This window comes from Mixophyes fleayi, chromosome 3 (genome assembly GCF_038048845.1).
Source record: "Mixophyes fleayi isolate aMixFle1 chromosome 3, aMixFle1.hap1, whole genome shotgun sequence".
In the NCBI taxonomy this organism is placed as follows: Eukaryota; Metazoa; Chordata; class Amphibia; order Anura; family Limnodynastidae; genus Mixophyes; species Mixophyes fleayi.
The window spans coordinates 156395734-156414547 of record NC_134404.1 but is presented as its reverse complement, the minus strand read 5'-3'; the positions used below and the strand labels follow the sequence as shown (position 1 = coordinate 156414547).

Below are 18814 nucleotides of genomic sequence, written 5' to 3'. Positions count from 1 at the left end.
ACGGCTGATCCACAGCCTGCTAAGTGACTATAACACCCTTGACAGTCCTGAGGAAGAAGAAGACGACAATTGATTGTTATTGATTGTTGTCTCACTCTTCTCCTTCTCCCCATTGTGTCTTTTTTATCAATAAAATCTTTGGTTTGTGCTCCCCCTCCCTTACCCCCTCCAACCCATTTCCCTTTCACAGCTTGAAGTATTATTGAATGTCATATCTATTTATGCACCCTTCCCTTTGTGTCTGTCCTCAATAAAAACTTTTTGCTCGTGACTCCCCCTTACATCCAAGGTTTTTGTTGTAATGTGATATTGGTTAAAGTTTGAATGGTTAGTGCAGTACTTGATGTATATAGTGTAGGATGTTATGTCTTGTACTTTATGCCCTGTATTGTACTAAAATGTATGCATGATTATGTCTTACGGTGTACTGTGTACACTTGAATGAAACATATGACATGTGTTTTTTGTACTTTATACAAAATAAAGCTACTTTTTCAATAAAAAATAAAAAGTTGTGATGTTTTGTGCACTATACAAGGTACTTGTTATATAACATAAACATTGCAAAAATAAACTTCATATCATCTGTCTGCAGGGACAGAATAAAACACACAATGCTGTTTGACACATTATAAAACAACATTAGTATATCATTTTGACAAATATATTTTAGTGGCAGGGGCCCCACAAGTTTCTTACCCTGGGGCCCACACAAAATCTTAATCTGTCCCTACAAGACATGCCCAAAATGTTGCATACAGCTGTATATGTGCAGTTCCTAAAATCTACAGCACCATCTGGCAATGAAGAGGTTAGCAGGATTATTACTTTTAGTTTCATTTCTTTGCTTTCCCCTATGAGGGAGGAGTGTTGATTATAAAAGGAAGCACTTATCATTGTTGTAGCACTTGCACATCTGTCGGGAACAGATGAGAAATGGGAGACAGGCAGCAGAAAGGTGGACAAAAAGAGATGGCAAAAAGGCCAAAGCATCCCAAGGGATGTGAACGTCCTGTTGCTACACACAGTGACTCAAGCAATGATTTATGCTCAGCAGGAGAATGGAAATCAGATACACTTAGAAGAAATATGGCAACGTCGGAGGTTTATAGTAGATCTGTTGGTCAATCCAATGGTACGAAAGAGCAAGAGAAGTCAAGAAGAGCTAATCAGACCAAATATTATTCTGCACATTACACAGGTGTACAGAAGAACTGTCAGATAAAGCCTCACAGAGCAGAAACTGGAAGGAACACTTCAAGACACGGAGAGAAATTTAGTAGAACATTGAGCACACCTTCAGATAAGTTTCATCTGCCCGATATTAGTGATCAGTTCAGGTCCTTAAATTTAAAGACTCATGTCAGAGATGTGTGTCAACCAAGTAGCAGCAAACATGCAGACGGTCACTGCCTGGGAAAAACAAATGCAGAAAAAAGAAAAAAAACTGTCAAACTAAATGAGGAAAAGAAAAGTAACATTTCAAACAAAGACAAAGGAGGGATGAAAGAGGACACTGTAAAGGATAAGACAACTGTTAATTCCAAAGCTCCCAAGAAACTGAAGGATGTGGTGGAAAGATTGAAAATGAAGATGGCTGACATTTCAGTAGCTGCTGAGAAAGTTAAGAATGTAGTTGAAGCAATCCTCACGTCTGACCTTCTAAAAAGAGATATTCTTTTCAGTAACGTAAAGAGAATGCATACTGGGAGTTACTATGAAAAGCTTAAGGTAAGAAAACAATATATTGCTAAATATTGAGAAATATATGCACAATCAAGTTTATTTCAAAACTAGACCTGTTCACAAAACTATTATTACTTTAAATATATTTAAAGTAACCATTTGTAAATAAAAAGTCATCATGATGATGGAATAGTATAACAATAGTATAACAAGTATGGCAATGAGTGTGCTATGTAACACTCACTGAGAGTCATGTGTTTTCCTGTAGGCTTATATTGTAAGATGTATATAAAGTTTTATTTTTACCTGTTATATTATGTATCGAGGACCCACTGAGAACTGAAATGTTGATCATTGCTATAGTTTTCTATTTACTATTGTAATTGTGTCTATGTGCGGAGTATTAATGTTACCCCTGTACTTGCATTGTGTATATACATATATATATATATATATATATATATATATATATATATACATACACACACACACACAGTAGTCAAAGTGGACTGGTATATGGTGGTATGCCATACCAGTGCCGTAACTAGAAATTTTGGTGCCCTGGGCGAGACAAAAGTCGGTTAATCCGGTGTTACACATTTCTGTGCTCCTGAGGAAGTCTTGTGATCATCAAGACGAAACGCGTCGAGCCTTACTGTTGATCAGCTGTACCTGGTGAACTATATGTGAGTTCAGTATTACCTTGTTTATTAAATTTGTATTGCTCTTTACATTTGTATCCTCTTCCATTTACTACACCGCCGCTGGAAGGGTGTCCATTGCACGAGATACAGCTGCTTATAAAAAAAACATCTTCTGGCTATTATGCCCATATTTCTGGGTGTCCATTGTATGAGATACAGCTGCTTATAAAGAAAACATCTTCTGGCTATTATGCTAATATATTTCTGGTACGCATATGAATTATTGCCTACACATAAAGTGGTGTGTGTTTTCCTGGGCTACGTTGTTCTATATATATACCCTGGTGCATTTTGAACATTACACCCTTTGAATATTCTGTGGTGTTTCACGTGGTGCATTATCCTTTGCATTACAATATTATACTATGTTTGCCTTTCTCCACGCTCTTGGATTGTTCCTAAGTTGAGATCCAGTGTTACAGCTCTCAAAGAGGATCCACTCAAGTCTAGATCATACATCTCTACCTGACGGTACGCATATATATACATATTTTGTCCTTTGTTGTCCTGGTATAACACTATGAGGCGCCCCGCCTGTGCTTTGTTCTAGTGACTATTTTCTTCTGGATTGACCATCTGGATACAGGCTTATACGTGGCTGCCACTCACACATGAGTGAAGTGATTGTGGACTATTGATTATTATATCTGATACTATATAGTATTGTGAACTTCTATATATAATACTAACTGATGTGGTAGATAGCGCCAGAGTATATCAATTGTTGTGGTTATATATATATATATATATATATATATATATATATATATACACACACACACAGTGGTGGGATTGCAATAAATTAACAACCAGCTGTCTGCCCTAATGACCATTTAAAGTATGGTAAAAATATATAGCAATAGGTATTATAATATTTTATGCAGTTAATATGTGTAGGTTTATGGTATCATTGTCTCTCAAACAAACATTGCTGGGGGATATATATATATATATATATATATATATATATATATATATATATATATATAAATATATATATATATATATATATATCTCCAGGTCTGACATAATAATCAACGGTATATATTTTATATTCACTTTTTCCCCCCAAGTCTGATGAACTGAATTAGGTTTCAGCTTTTCAGGCCCTTAACCAAACACAACTATTCACAGATATGTTACTATTCCCAGGCTGTAAATAAGTGGTTCATTGAAGTTTGGCCATTTCCATTTAAAACCCATTTATAGTCATCCACCTGCAAATATCTTATCTTACATTAGTCCAGATTTTCAGTCCTTGTAGGCAAAATTTAATGAGAGAGAAAGAGAGAGAGAGGTTCCACTGACAGTAAGTTCGGCATCTGGAACGCAAGTGCCGAACTTACTGTCGGTGGAACACACATGTGTTACACTGCAGGAAAGACTTAAAGGCTGGAGCTTCAAACTCTTGTAAGTAAAAATCTCTCTTTCTCTCTCTTCAGCCCTTAAGCGGAACTGAAGGTATGGAGGCAATTAGCGGGCGGCTGCTGCGCCCCCTTGGCATTGCGCCCTGGGCAACGACACCGCCCGCACCACCCTCGTTACGGCACTGTGCCATACCACCACTTCACCACCTGCTTTGATTGTAAAGCTATCAATTTCAGCTTTGACCACACTAGATAGATAGATAGATAGATAGAGAGATAGATAGATAGATATAGACAGACAAATACATTTCTCTAAAAAAATTTAAAAAAGAGCACAGAAAAATATCATATTTCCATCCATATGCAAAGCAATATGCATATTGAGAAACATCCACCTTGGCATCAGCATCATATGCATCTGGTTTATGATAAGTCACCACCATCAGAGCAAAATATAAATATATTTATGCTCTATAGCAAGTGCAAAAGATATGCCTCCTAACAGGTCTACATGAGCCACAGTCGTGTGAATACGCCTTTAATGTACTCACCCAATGTCAGAACGCTCCTTACCTTGCCCATCCCTCTTTTAGAGGCAAAGACAGGCGGAAGTGTCAGGTACATGCTGGTCTGCATAGGAGCATTTGTGTTCCACTTGCTTTCTGAGCATGCGCAGAGCATTGTCAAGATGCAGTATGCAAACTGGTGTATGTCCCACTCTACATCAATCGTATATAATTAATCCTGCTTCAGGTCTGTGAAAACTAATTTTGGTTCCTTTTATGTTGATTAAAACATGGATGCCTGTCTAAGGGCATGAGTGAAAAAGTAATTTATAATATAATACTTATTAAGATGAGTATACAAGATAAATTAAGAAGATTCTGCTGCCCCTAAAACTTTGCCATTCTATGTGGCTTTTCTAGTCCTACATGTGTCCTGGCCCTTAACCAGCATTGCACATGGAAGTCAGAATGAGGTTAAATATTCAATTATAGTCCGTTATTTATTTAGTCATTTAATATTAACATATGATTATGAAATATGAAATGTCTATTCATATGACTACTCATCAGATACCTATTTCTTCTGCAGATTTCAAAGCCAAATGAATTTGACATCATGCTTGAAATCTCCTTCTCTGGCCGTCGAGTAATAGAGTTGACAAACGTTACTGGTGCTTTCTACACACTGGCTTATAAACAAAGAAAACCACCAGCTATGGCTGAATACCTAGATGGAGATGGGAACATTTTAGCCGTACAAATCTTATGTCAATTCAGAAAGCTTGTTAGTGACATAATTCGCCAGTCAGGTAAGTTCATGTAATGTGTGTAGATTTAAGCTTGTGCATTCAAAAAAGCATACAACACAATCAGTTGTGAAAACAAAACTAACACAACCAGGGAAGAAGGAACACCATGTCATACTTACCCAGTTTGAAAGTATCACGATATAGCTTACAGGGTTTGTGGAATCTTACACCCAGTATTGGAACATTTTGAGTGAAATCAAATATTTTCCTTTCTATGCTGGAGAGAGTCAATAGTGTCAATGTGTTAAAATACTTTACATAAGCATTATCAATAAAATATCATTTAGATAACTTCAAAAAACTTTTCGACCAGCAGCAAGAGCAATGTGGCTACATATTTGTCAGCCCCAAGTGGGGTACAGTAAGTGTTTCTAGTTTCAAACCCAAAATCCTGGAAGTTGCTGTTCAAAAACTCAAAATTGTAGACAAAAGTTATCTGAAGGCTCTGACTTTCTAAGACCATGGCATTCACATCACTCATGACACCTGACTCTGTTGGCCTGATAACGAGGTTCATTGATACATTTTAGGAATGAACATCATGGGTACAATGAAGTTCATTAAATCCCCACATGGGGTCTATACGCAAGTTGCCCCAATGAAAGCAGCATTCTCCAACTCTAGCCGATCAGAGTGAAGTAGCTTTGATTGTTTCCTTGAGAACAGGCCCCCTGGCCCATCGTTTGCATTTTGGCTCTGCTAGATTACAAGGGAAGAGGAAAGAATACAAGAAGATAAAGGAAAGAGATCCCTAAGGATTTAGGTGTACAACAAAGAGGAAAACAAGGTATTGATTGTCTTTAGTTAAAATATGGGAATCTTAGTAAAATGTGTGGGTTTTTTTAGTACTTTACTATGTATTACTGCAGGTCCAACAGGACCTGGCTGTCTGGACATTGTGGCACATGTAGTTCTATAAGCTCCATTACGGTCTGGAAGCCATAGCTATGCTGGCATGTTTTGTTCCAGCTACATTATTACCACAACACCTACCACCGAGGGGTGATGGAAAGAACCCCAGTGCTATCAGCATGGGGCTTGCTTATCCACATTTTATTTGTGGACCCGATCCCCTTAAGGAATTCACTTTTGCTGTGGGTTTCTCTATTATAGTAGTTCCAGCCAGGTGCTGGTTGCACCCCACACTTTTCATGCTAATGAGTTTGCTGTAATTAGCCAAAACTATATATAGTTATATAACTTTACACATTGGGAGAGAGGGGGGGGGTTGCTACAATGATTCATGTTCATGGTCAGTAAACTATTTATATTCTTATGCCAGGTATGAAAGTATATGTACAGAAGGAAGATCCTTTAAGTCCTGCAGTGACTCTTCTAATTGGAAAAAAGCCTGATGTTATATCAGTGGATCTGGTTCCTGCTCTTAAATTAGAACAGTCATGGCCTGCAAGTGATGGAATGAATATTGATGACTGGCTTGGCACTAAGGTGAAACAAACATATAAGAGAGATGCATTCTACATGGTAGCCAAACAAGCAAACTTGGGGAAGAAAAATAATATAGGTAAACATTTTGAGTAGTTTGACTGTCTGAGTATCCTACAATATAATGTATACATATATATATACAAGTTAACCCGTGCATGATACTCATGCATTCTAGTTAAATCAAGCTACTTAAGGTGTTAAAAAGGTTCTTGTCATGCATTTGGGCCATAGCCCAGGCCTCCTCAGGGGAAGAGCGTTACTTCCCGACGTAAGCGCCCTTTTTTAACGTGGTTTTGCCACATGTCACCTCATCATTCTTCTCCATCACCTCATCCTTCATTTTCATCGCCACATCTATCCAGATGTCTATCCAGACACAGGGATCTCTCTCAGCGGTCCTGAGTATCACACTCCTATCACTCTGTCACCCCCGGCAACCACCAACCACTCCCCACTGTCACCCCCGGCAACCACAAACCACTCCCAACTGTCACTTCTCCTTCAAGAAATATATATATATTTTTTTTAAATCTTTATAAACACTTTTAACAATTAACAAATTAAATTAACAAATTAAAAACATCTTAGTATACCAAATTTCAGCCCTTTCTGAACTTTTTTTTTCACACACACTAAGAATTTAGTAGGTCAGTGTATAACTCCGCCCAGCAGGTGGCGCTGCAGCTTGGTTTAATTTTTTTCCACACACACACACAGACAGACTAACACACGCCACTAAGCATTTATAATATATATATATATATATATATATATATATATATTTCTAGATGCACTTTCAGACATACATAAAATTGACACATCTAATAAGGATAGCCCTGATGTCCCCTTGCTCTTAAGATCCATGGAATCTATAAATGAGGCCAAACAATAAGCATTTTAAGAGAAGCCTGACATTTCCCATGAAGATGGGGTGGAAGGTCCTAAAGGCTTAGTAGATTGGACTTCTTTTCAACCATGCACATTTTCAAGTATATAAATAAATGGTGATGATGATGATGATGAAGTATATCTGTAAACCACTTTAGATAGGAGCAGATTGATTTGCTCTGTGGAATTCCAAGGGGGTATGCCCCTTGAAATGACCTAGCCGGACAAGTCCGTCAGGGGCGGGCTGGGCAGGGGGGCATTGGCCCCCCGAGCCGCTCAGATTTTGCGCTTTTAGGGCTGGGGGGTAGGCCGGCCGGCCGCCCCCGATGCAATTTCTTCTGATTTTTTTCTGCGCCCGCATCTGATGTCATCAGATGCGGCCGCGTCAGCGCACAGGCGGCAGCATCACATGACAGGGGATGCGGCCGCGTCATCATTGACGTGGCCGCATCCCCTGTAATGAGATGCGGCCGCCTGTGTGCCCCCCTGCCTGCAGCATCCCAGCCCGCGCCTGAAGTCCGTACACTTCTGTACATAATGAAACATTGCGGGTATGCGCTTTTGCTGTTTGTAAAGGACCCTGGGCCTGAGTCATTAAGGAGAGCAAAGCATAAAAAAGGAATTATTTTGCACCTTGGCTAAACCATGTTGCATTTAGATTACAGTTGGGGTAGGGCATGTCCTAGATCAACTTTAAATTTCAGTGTAAAAATAAAGTTATCAAGTATTTATGTGCTACATGACAAAAAAGCCATTATTTTCCTTATGTGTAAATCCATAAACTAATTTGCACCCCTTCCATTGTAACATGGTTTGTCCAGGATCAAATTTACTCCTTTTTTTGCCTTGCTCTCCTTAATGACTTAAGAACCCCTGACACTTGAGGACCCAGCTTAACAAGATAAGTTGAGCACGACTGGACCTATATAAATAAATGATGATGATGATGATTACTTAGAGATGTTCACACGATAAAATACTATAAGTCAACATGCCCATAGGCTCTGGAACAGAAAAGCTCAGGTTCATTGAGAGCTGCTTATCTGTAAAGTGTAATTATAAGTTAAGATTTAACTATTTTTCATACCTTGAACCTTGGGCGGGATTTGATGACGCAATTAGCATAATTAAGTTAATAGGGAAAAATTTAAGAGGACCCAAATCGCATCATTACGACCCTGTTCAGTCAGTGTTCACTATAGGTGGCCTGGCCCTTGATGACAATTTGTATTCATTATGACATATCATTGCTCACTGATGATCAGCCTTCATGACAATTTGCCTGCTCCCCCAGAAGTGGGAAAGCTTCAGGAACACAGTGCTCTCATTCTGGGAAGGGGATAGGGGGTCAAATATAGCATACCACAGAACTATATCAATAGCCTAAGATGAAGTATTTGTAATATGTCATTTGGCTTGGTTTTCAATATATTACATAAACAATTGACTTCCACAGTTTATCATATGCCATCAGGAAATGATGATTTAATATAAAGTTTTTCCACTAATTTGTTGCTGTGAAAGCTTTTTCATATTATGTGGCACTTGTAGTTGTTTTTGACCAGATAAAATACGTTTATGCAAAGGTTAATTACTATTTATTAAATGCACTGCTTCTAATTTGTATATTAAAAAATGTGTGCCATTTAAAATAAAATGCTGTTCTATTATGATACATTTGACAAATGTTCTAGTAATTATTTGTGCCATACTGATGCAGTTGTCCGTTGCCATTTTTCACAGATACGTGGCGAATTTCATTTTCAAATATTGAAAAAGCAATAATGACCAATCATGGGAGTGGAAAAACCTGTTGTGAAGACAAAGGAGAGATGTGCTGCAGGTACTGGGAGTAATGTTACAGCCATCAACACAAAATACAAAAATCATTAAATCAGAAATCCCTTATTGGCGGTTTTTGATGATAATATTGCTAGATGCAAAATGCTTCCATAATGCCAATTGTAGATAAATCTGATTGTTAGCTTATCTATATATATGTCTATATATATATATATATATATATATATATATATATATATATATATATATGTGTGTGTGTGTGTGTGTGTGTGTATATATATATATATATATATATATATATATAAATAAATAAATATATACACATTATGTATACATATAATCTATATCTCACATAGGGGTGATATAATAGTGAAGGGCCTTTATAAAAATTAAACACTGGAGCATTCTTTATAATGCCCCATTGAAAAACTCTTGAGTTAACCTTTCTGTGTCAAAATGGCAGAGAGTAGATAGGATAGCAATACAACAGGTATGTATGCTTTTATTTATCTAACTGCAACAAAGTTATGCAATATCCTTCAGTAAAAAAGTGCATGAATACAGCCATATCAACAAGGATTTAGATGTATGGGGGTTGAAAATTGCAAGTCTGTCCTCCTTCACATATGCCATTGATTTTACAGTATTTGATTATGGTACAAAAAACATTGATTAAACTCCCTTAACTTGGTGGCTTTTACTCTTAAATCACAATGTTTGATACATTTCTTTTACTACTCTCCTTTCATGTCATTATCTTTAGGACTTTATCATCCTTCACCCTTCCTGCAACACAAACATTGCCCCTTCATTACTCCACTCACCCCAAGTTAACACTCGTGAACTTTTGTCCTATTTATTTTCTCTCACCAGAAAATCAAAGGTCACACACTTTACAATCCTCTTACCTATCTTTCTCTCTCTCTGCTTCTATTAGCTGGTGATATATCTCCTAATTCAGGTCCCCCACACTACTCCACTACACATATTTCAGAACTCTACCAAAATCCAGCAAACCTCAAACGCATCACCTGTCTCCCTTCTCTTCCAAAGTCCTTTAAATGTGCCCTTTGGAATGGATGTTCTCTTTTTAACAAACTTACCTCCATACACGACCTCTTCGTCTCAAACAACCTCCACCTTCTGGCAATAACTGGATCATGGCTTACATAATCAAACACAGCCTCACCTGCAGCCCTTTCACATGGTAGTCTCCATTTCACCCACACCGCCAGACCTGGAGGCAGACAAGGAGATGGGGTTGGACTACTTCTCTCCCCATAGTGCGCATTCACAGTTCTACAAAATGTCCCATCACGTACGTTCACATCTATAGAAGTACATGCTATTCAGAATTTTAATCCATTCTCTATGCATGTTGCTGTGCTCTATCGCCCTCCCTGGGCTGTACCAACAATTTTTTGAAGATTTCTGTGCATGGCTCCCTCACTTCTTATCTTCTGACATCCCCACATCATCATGGAGGATTTCAACATCCCTATTTCTAATCCATGTTTCAATGTTGCTTCCAAACTATTCTCTCTATCCTCCTCCCTTGACCTCTCCCAGTGGGTTGAATCCTCTACTCATCAAGATGGCCATTGCATTGATCTTGTTTTCTCTAGGCTATGCTCAATTTCTGATTTCCTTAACATGCCATTCCCCTCTTGGATCATCCCGTTATCAGCTACACACTCACTCCCAGTACTTTAACTCCTCTGCTGTCAAACTCTACCAAACCTCCTCATGCCTGCAGAAATCTTAACTCAACTCTATTAGTTTTCAACAGTTTTCCACTTCTCTCCAACACCTTCTCTCTCCAGTCTCTACATTCTCCTCCCCTGATGTGGCAGTACCTCATTTTCACCATAGCCTAGCAGCCCTTGCTTAAGTTGCTCCAGCGAATTTTCATACTTCACGTCGACTTCAATGTCAGCCGTGACACACTAAAGTAACACAAAACCTTCAAAAACGTTTCAATAAAGCAGAAACATCACTGGCGTAAATCTCGTACCTCTAATGATTTCTTCACATATACTGCAATCTACCACTCCTATTGAAATGATCTGGACACTGCAAAACAAACATACTACCAATTTGTCATCTATACCCAGGCTTCAAACCCCAAACGCCTTTTTAGCACATTTTAATATCTTCTCAACCCTCCCACCCCAAACCCTCCGACTACTATTAGTGCCAAATATCTTATTTCATTCTTCAAGGGCAAGATTGAAAAGATCAAACTAGAAATGGTATCTTCTTCCTTGACAAGCATTCAGCTCAATTCCTTCCCAGCACCCTCTGACACCCTCTCTTTATTTGATCTCACAAATGAAGATGAAGTATCTACTCTCTTCATATCTTCCTACTCTATCTCCTGTCCTCTTGATCCTATACCCTCACAAATTGGTGGGTCCTTGTCTCGTGTGCCCATTCCACCTCTGACTAAAATCTGTAGTCTCTCTCTCTCTACTTGTATCTTCCTGTCATTATACAAGCATAGAGTGATTATTCCTATTCTGAAAAAACAATATTCTGACCCAAACTCTTTCTCAAATTACCGCCCCATGCTCCTCTAAGTGTCCAGAGAGACTTGCATACACTTGCCTCCTTTCCGCAAACATCCTATTGGATCCTTTTCAGTCAGGCTTTCACTCTCAACACTCCACAGAGACTGCATTGACTAAGGTTGTCAATGATCTGATCACTGCTAAAAACAAAGGCCATTACTCTCTTCTAATTCTCATGGATCTCTCTGCTGTTTTACCAGCATTTATGTATGATTAATGCATTTAGACATTTTGAAGAAGTTCAAAAATATGCGTTTCCAGTCCTTTCCTGACAGTTCTACCTGGAGGTCTCCTTCCCATTGGAGTTGTATCTTGGTCTTGGGTGGGTCTGTTTGTAAGATATTGTACCAGGAAGTTATGCTAGCTCTATTACCCCCTTTCGTCAGTTTAGAATAAAACAATACCGGGGGAGGACCAATTGTTTGATCTCTAAGTGGCGGCGTAATCAGCCAGTGCCTGAGTTGTAAATATTTATAGAAGTCTCCTCTAGGTAATTGATATAGGTCAGTGAGGTGACTAAAGGAGGAGAGCCTGCCTGTTTGAAATAAATGGCCTAATGTCTGGATACCTCTAGCCACCCAACTCGACAGGTTCAAATCTGCGATCTGTTTAGCCATCGCCCTTATGGACACATTTGCTGTGGGGCGTACATACCTCTCAGTATCTCTACACAGACAGTCCCAAACTGCCAAAGCGTCTCTAGTGAGAACTGGTAAGCTGTTGGCAGAAGGCCTCCAATCTCTGGGCACCCACGGAAGATCTACTAAGGGAAATTCAGGGTTGCATACAGACTCCAAATCCACCCATGGCTTCTCTCCCCTCGGGAGATACCAATCCATCATCTGGGACAGCAGACAAGCCTCATGATAATTTCTTAAATTGGGAAGGGCCAAACCCCCTTGTAGTTTCCCTCTGGTCATCCTCTGTATTGCCATGCGTGGAGGCTTGGTCCTCCATATAAACGACTTCATAATGGAAATTGACTTACTCATCAGGCGCTCAGGGAGACGAAACAGCAACATACGGAACAAGTACATCAGCTTTGGGATGAGTGACATTTTAAATGCTGAAATTCTGCCCAGGCAAGAAACCTCGTAGCTCATCCACGTTAATGACACCAGTTGGGCTTGGAGTAAAGAGAAGTTTTTATCTATAACTGTATCTAGATTCGGAGTTATCTGGATACCCAGGTATGATAGTTCAGTGGATTTCCAAGTATAACTAAATTTGTTTTTTAAACTCTGTAATCTCTCAGTAGAGATATTAATTGGGAGTGCCTCTGTCTTAGAAGTATTAAGTTTATAAAGAGAGGCTCTACTAAATTGGGATATGGATTACTGGCAGTGAGGTCTCCGGGTCTGTGACAAACAGCATAACGTGTGCCACCCCTCCCAAAACCACTCCCCTACAATTTTGTTCTAGTCTCACCCGCACGGCCAATGGTTCGATCACCAAGAGGTATATGAGGGGGGACAAGGGACACCCCTGCCGTGTACCGTTAGAAATGCAAAAATTTGAGGACAGAAACCCGTCACTAAATACCTGCGCCGAAGGGTTAGAATACAGAGCCAGAATAGCTTTCAAAATATTTCCCGTAAATCCTAACCATTCGAGAACCTTTGTCATATAAGGCCAGTGGAGTCTGTTGAATGCTTTTTCGGCATCTAATTATAGTAGAAGCATGGCTTCCTTAGTTTTATTGATCTGGTTCCTGTTTTTTACAGAATCCAATATAAAATTATTCTACAACATACAAGGCCATCAACAAAACTGCACCAACATACATCTCCTCACTTGTCTCAAAACATCTCCCAACTCGCTCTGCACAAGATCTGCGTCTCTCATCCACTCTCATTACATCCTCCCATTTCCGCTTACAGGACTTCTTTCGAGCTGCACCGACTGTGAAATTCCCTCCCTTGCAAAATAAGACTTTCATCTAGCTTTAAACCTTCAAGCGTTCTCTGAAAAACCACCTCTTCAGGCAAGCTTACAATATTCCTCAACCACCCTCTTAAGCTCACTAGGTTACCCTATTACCACCCTTTACACAATTCACACAAGACAACAACCCTCTGTCCCCTGACCAATACAACATTGCTATATGACTGGATCACATAGCATATGAATCACTTTTTACCTTTCCAATCTGGCTGGACCAATATGCAGTATGTACATTTAACCTCATGTTTCCAACTGCAATTGACCTATAGATTATAAGTTTGCGAGCAGGGCCCTCTTACCTCTTTGTCTGTTTTACCCAGTATTGTTTATTACTGTGTTGGTCCCCAATTGTAAAGCGCTGCGGAATTTGCTGGTGCTATATAAATAAATGTTGATAATGATACACATTTTTTTCCCCCTTATTATATTTCCTCAGGAAACAGTGCCTTAAACTGATGAAGCACTTGCTGGAATTGCTTAAAAAAAATGGCAACAAAAGAAAACTGGATGGGTTCTGCTCCTACCATGCCAAGACTGCATTATTGCATATCTGTGCGCAAACACCCAAAGATGAAGACTGGAAACTGGAAGATCTGGATTTATGCTTTAACAAATACATTAAATATTTCCAGAAATGTCTTAAAGAATATAGTCTTCCTAACTTTTTTATACCTTCCCACAATCTTTTCAGTCCAGAATTTATCGATAAAGCAAGCTGTAACTATCTTTATGAACAAATAGAAAAAGAAAAAAAAATGAGCTATGCAATATTTTATTTAGAAGAGTGATGTCCCACCATCTACTCACAGAAACGATAATCAGACCACATATTCTCAGCTTAGCTCAAGCAGATTTCAAATATCCTGCTACGGAGCTCTACCCTACTAAACCTGATCTTGCTACCCTGCTTCTTCTGTCATCCTCAACTCACTGCCCACCTGTCTCTCCGACCCTATTGCCATGCCTGTCTCTCTTTCACCCTGAACCCACTGCCTACCTGCCACCCTGAACTTGCGGTCTGGGCCTGCCTGTCATTGGAGATCAGATCCCAAAACAAAATAATGTAAAGCAGAATACTTTTAAAATATTCCAATTTTTGAAGACAACTTGCAGGTTAAAATAAGACCTATTGTCTGCTAGCCAGCCGAGAGAGAGCAAAATAATTACTGATCTTGAAATTACTGTTTACTTTTTCATTTCTATTTTTATACATTAAAAACTATATATATAAAATAACTTGTGTCTTTCATGCTATAAATGGATTCAACTAGTCTTTTTTAGACACTAAGGCTAAGGATATCAAAGCAATTTTCGTAATATGATTAGTAACATCAAACAAATAGCAAGATCTGCAATCAATGGATCGCTATGAGATCAGCTACATATGTAAATTTCAAGGCTAGGCTACACTGTCGATTTTTTTGATCCTTTATTGGGTGCATGCAACTCAAAGGTCCATGGGTTTAGTCTCTTAATAATGCAACCCATGGCTCCAACTACATGTGTTGTACAGAGACTGATGTGCATTTTCCCAGTCGCAGGATAGCAAAACATGTAGACAAGCCCTTATAATTGTGAGTTCTCACAGATCAAACTGTCAGTGTAACTTAGCTCAAAAAGTCTCCTATGCAGCTAGCTCCATATACATTCATTGCTAACAGACAGTGGAGGAATTACCATGGCTGTAGATGTGTCCATCATCCCATGGCTTTGTTCTGTTCTTCTGAGCATGCATGGGGGGGTCAGTGCATATGCAGTGAAACTATATTTGGGATTTCAGTCTGAAACTGAAAGCCAAAAAGGTCTTCATTGAGCAAGCACTGGCCCATGTGCATACTCAAAAGAACAGAGCTGGAGCCACAGGATGATCTCCTGGCATTGCTGTGGGCGATGTAATGTTTTGTCTTATAGATTGTTATTGCTCTCATGTGATTCATTTACATAGTATGGTAAATTTCGAGTAAGTTTGTTGAATTGCTATTTTAACCCTTTCTCTGCTAAAGGATAGTGTGTTAACTGTTTGATTGGATTGAAGAGTATGGAATGAACCCAGAGAGCATCAGTAGGTTTTATACCTTTAATCCGGTAGTGGCATCAATGTAAAGCATGTGAGTTGTTTTAAGGGTGTAATTCCCTGTATCTCATAACCCGGGTGAAAGGTAAATGATTAAATGAGTGGTGAAACTAATTTATTACTTACAACCAGTGGTCAAAATGGAAATTTAGCGGCATGGAAGATGTAATTGAATGTAATTTGATAGTATTATAATCAAAACAGTAGGAGAAGTGGCAGTATGGCATATTACCATATACACTCCCACTGTGACCACAGCTTACAACTGTATCCAAAACAATTGCATGAAAGCTTTAATATGTGGATAACACAGAAATTACTCCTTTGTGTATGAGCATTTTCTAGTTTATACTGTAATCAAATAAAAGCTGCTAATGCAGATTTGATTTGCAAATGGCTGCAAACTCACATACCATTTTGGTTAGTTGCCTCCTTAATACTAACATCTTAGATCTAGTTGAGCCCTTGTTTTCAGTTCATATTTAAAGTAGCAAAAGATCACAAACCCCTAATTGGTTTAGCCACAAAACCATTATGAAGTAAAGTATGCCATCATATATATACCGATCACCCACATTAAAACCACCTGCCTAATAATGTGTAGGTTCCCTTCGTGCCAACAAAACATCTCTGACCCATCGAGGCATGGACTCCACAAGAACTCTGAAGGTGTCCTGTGGTATCTGGCACCAAGATGTTAGCAGCAGATCCTTTAAGTTGTGTTATGCACGTCTAGTTGCTATCCAATAATGATTGTCCACTATCAGTTATGTGGTTCCAAAGCACAATGTGATTTTATAGCCAAAAGTAGCAGAATAACAGGTCAGAAAAAAATAAGTACAGCCGTTACTTTTAGCAGGTGCTCTAGATCCAGTGTAGAGTCATTCAGGTCTGAAGGCTGTGGTCAAGTAGACTGAACACTGGTCCCAGAGCCCCCACTTATATACAGTTAGTGATACAGTGAAAACAATACAGATGATGTGGCTTGCTTCCATAGGTTCAGGCTTCAGGAGGGTCCAGTGCAATGCAGGTCTTTGGCCAGTTCAAACGATAATATCCAAGGGTGGGGTCAGCTCTCCTGGAGATGCATTCCAATCTTCCCGCCAAGAACTGGTTTAAACTGGTCTAGTTGCACTACACAGACAATATCATTCTAATCATTTATTCCCTACAATCTATAATTACCATACGCAAGGGGCGATCCATTTGGCGATTGAACCGGACGTCTGCAAATAAATTGGGGATTAGAATGATAGCAAACATGATATGTTTCCTGTGACCTGAACCTTAGATCTCACTAACGTGTATATAGCTTTATAATATGAACCATAAACATTGCTACAGTTCGACATAAATACATATGTGTTGCAACTACATTTAATATGAGCTACTTACAAGTGTATGTGTTTGTGTAAATGCGCATATAGGTGGTTGCCACGTGTTGCAGTTAGTTACGCTCCTCCACGCTGTAGCGTGCTATTCACATAACTTCAGACAAAGACAATTATGTTTTTAGATATTAATTGAAAATGACTATATCCAATTATCTGACTTCGACAGTTGTAAGGTGGGGTCTCCATGACTTGGACTTGTTTTTCCAGCACATCCCACAGATGCTTGATCATATTGAGATCTGAGGCATTTGGACATCTTGAACTCTTTATCATGTTCATCAAACCTTTCCTGAACAATATTTGCAGTGTGGCAGCCTGCATTATCCTGCTGAAAGAGGCCTCTGCCATCAGGGAATACCATTACCATGAAGGGGTGTACCTCATCAGCAACAATGTTTAGGTTGGTAATACCTGTCAAAGTAACATCCACATGAATGTCGGGACCCAAGGCTTCCCAGCCGAACATTGCCCAGTGCATCACACTGCCTCCACCAGCTTGCCTTCTTTTCATAGTGCATCTTGGTGCCATCTTTTCCACAGGTAAATGACGCACATACACCCAGCCATCCACATGATGTAAAAGAAAACGTTTATCATTAGACCAGGCCACCTTCTTCCATTGCTCCATGGTTCAGTTATTGCGCTCACATGCCCATTGTAGGCACTTTCAGCAGTGGACAGGGGTCTGCAGTGCACTGTGTGTTCTGATACCTCTCTATCATAGCAGGATTAACTTTTTCAGCAGTTTATGTTACGGTAGCTCTTCTGTGGGATTGGAACAATGGACTAGCTTTCGCTCCCCACACGCTTCAATGAGTCTTGGGCATCAATGTCCCCAGTTCAACAGTTGTCCTACCTTGGACCCCTTTTGGTAGGCACTCAGCACTTCCATATTGGAGATGCTAGCCATCACAATTTGGCCCTTATCAAAGTCGCTCAGATCCTTATGCTTGCTCATTTTTCCTGCTTTAAAAACATCAACTTCAAGTGCGATTCCCTCCAGCAACACATACTTTGAGTTTTAAAAACCAGTGACAGGCCACAGATAGCCCTCCTAGCCTACACGTGCAGTTTCTGCCTGAGCTAATTGACACTATTGCCATATATCCACAAGAAATTACTACAAACAACATTTTTCCATGAATAAGGAGAACATATAAAGATTTAGAAATGAGCTATTTGAAGGACTCCTATTTGGCCAATAAACATTGTGGACTCTATTCTACTATTGCTGGATACCTCACTGGATAATAAGGTACAAACTAATTACCTATTATTGCTTGACACACATATGGAAATACCATAACCACACATAAGACTCTGAGAACTCAGTTACTGTTTTTATTTTTATTTTATTTTGGAAAATTTATTTCACAATTAATGATTTATTTTGATTTATAGTTTATATTTGAGATTCATGTTTACTCCATTATTATTGATCAATACTAATCCATATTGTAGAAGTTGTTTAATAAATCGTTTTTATTGCTATTTACATTACACTTGAGGCTATAGACTCCATCTAACTCAATTAGACAATTGAGCGCACAATCATTGTTATTTTCATAATTTGGTATTATGTGCCTAATGTGTACCAAGGAAATATTTCCCACATCATTA

The 18814-nt window shown here is 39.0% G+C and overlaps 1 protein-coding gene across 3 annotated transcripts; it reads left to right on the top strand.

The window, feature by feature from the left end:
• The first annotated feature begins 865 nt into the window (after positions 1–865).
• Positions 866–14962, top strand: LOC142144134 (cyclic GMP-AMP synthase-like). 3 transcript variants are annotated; one of them, XR_012689658.1, is made up of 5 exons: positions 866–1731; positions 4853–5072; positions 6355–6521; positions 9153–9252; positions 14163–14247. XR_012689658.1 is itself a non-coding variant. In XM_075202621.1 (5 exons), exons 1-5 carry the CDS (start codon positions 937–939, stop codon positions 14512–14514), a joined length of 1710 nt encoding a protein of 569 aa, XP_075058722.1. In that variant the 5' UTR covers positions 868–936; the 3' UTR covers positions 14515–14962. The 3 variants fall into 3 exon arrangements, 2 of the variants coding, with proteins under 2 accessions (XP_075058723.1, XP_075058722.1); XM_075202621.1 differs by having other exon boundaries at positions 868–1731; positions 6355–6597; positions 14163–14962; XM_075202622.1 differs by lacking the exon at positions 14163–14247 and having other exon boundaries at positions 9153–9253.
• The last annotated feature ends 3852 nt before the right edge of the window (positions 14963–18814 follow it).

What these genes read in the sequence shown, in the direction of transcription:
- LOC142144134 (XM_075202621.1), top strand. Translation starts at nt 937, where the DNA reads ATGGGAGACAGGCAGCAGAAAGGTGGACAAAAAGAGATGGCAAAAAGG. An exon ending in TGACATAATTCGCCAGTCAG is followed by an intron (nt 5,073 to 6,354) that starts GTAAGTTCATGT and finishes TTCTTATGCCAG; the next exon opens with GTATGAAAGTATATGTACAG. An exon ending in GGGGAAGAAAAATAATATAG is followed by an intron (nt 6,598 to 9,152) that starts GTAAACATTTTG and finishes CATTTTTCACAG; the next exon opens with ATACGTGGCGAATTTCATTT.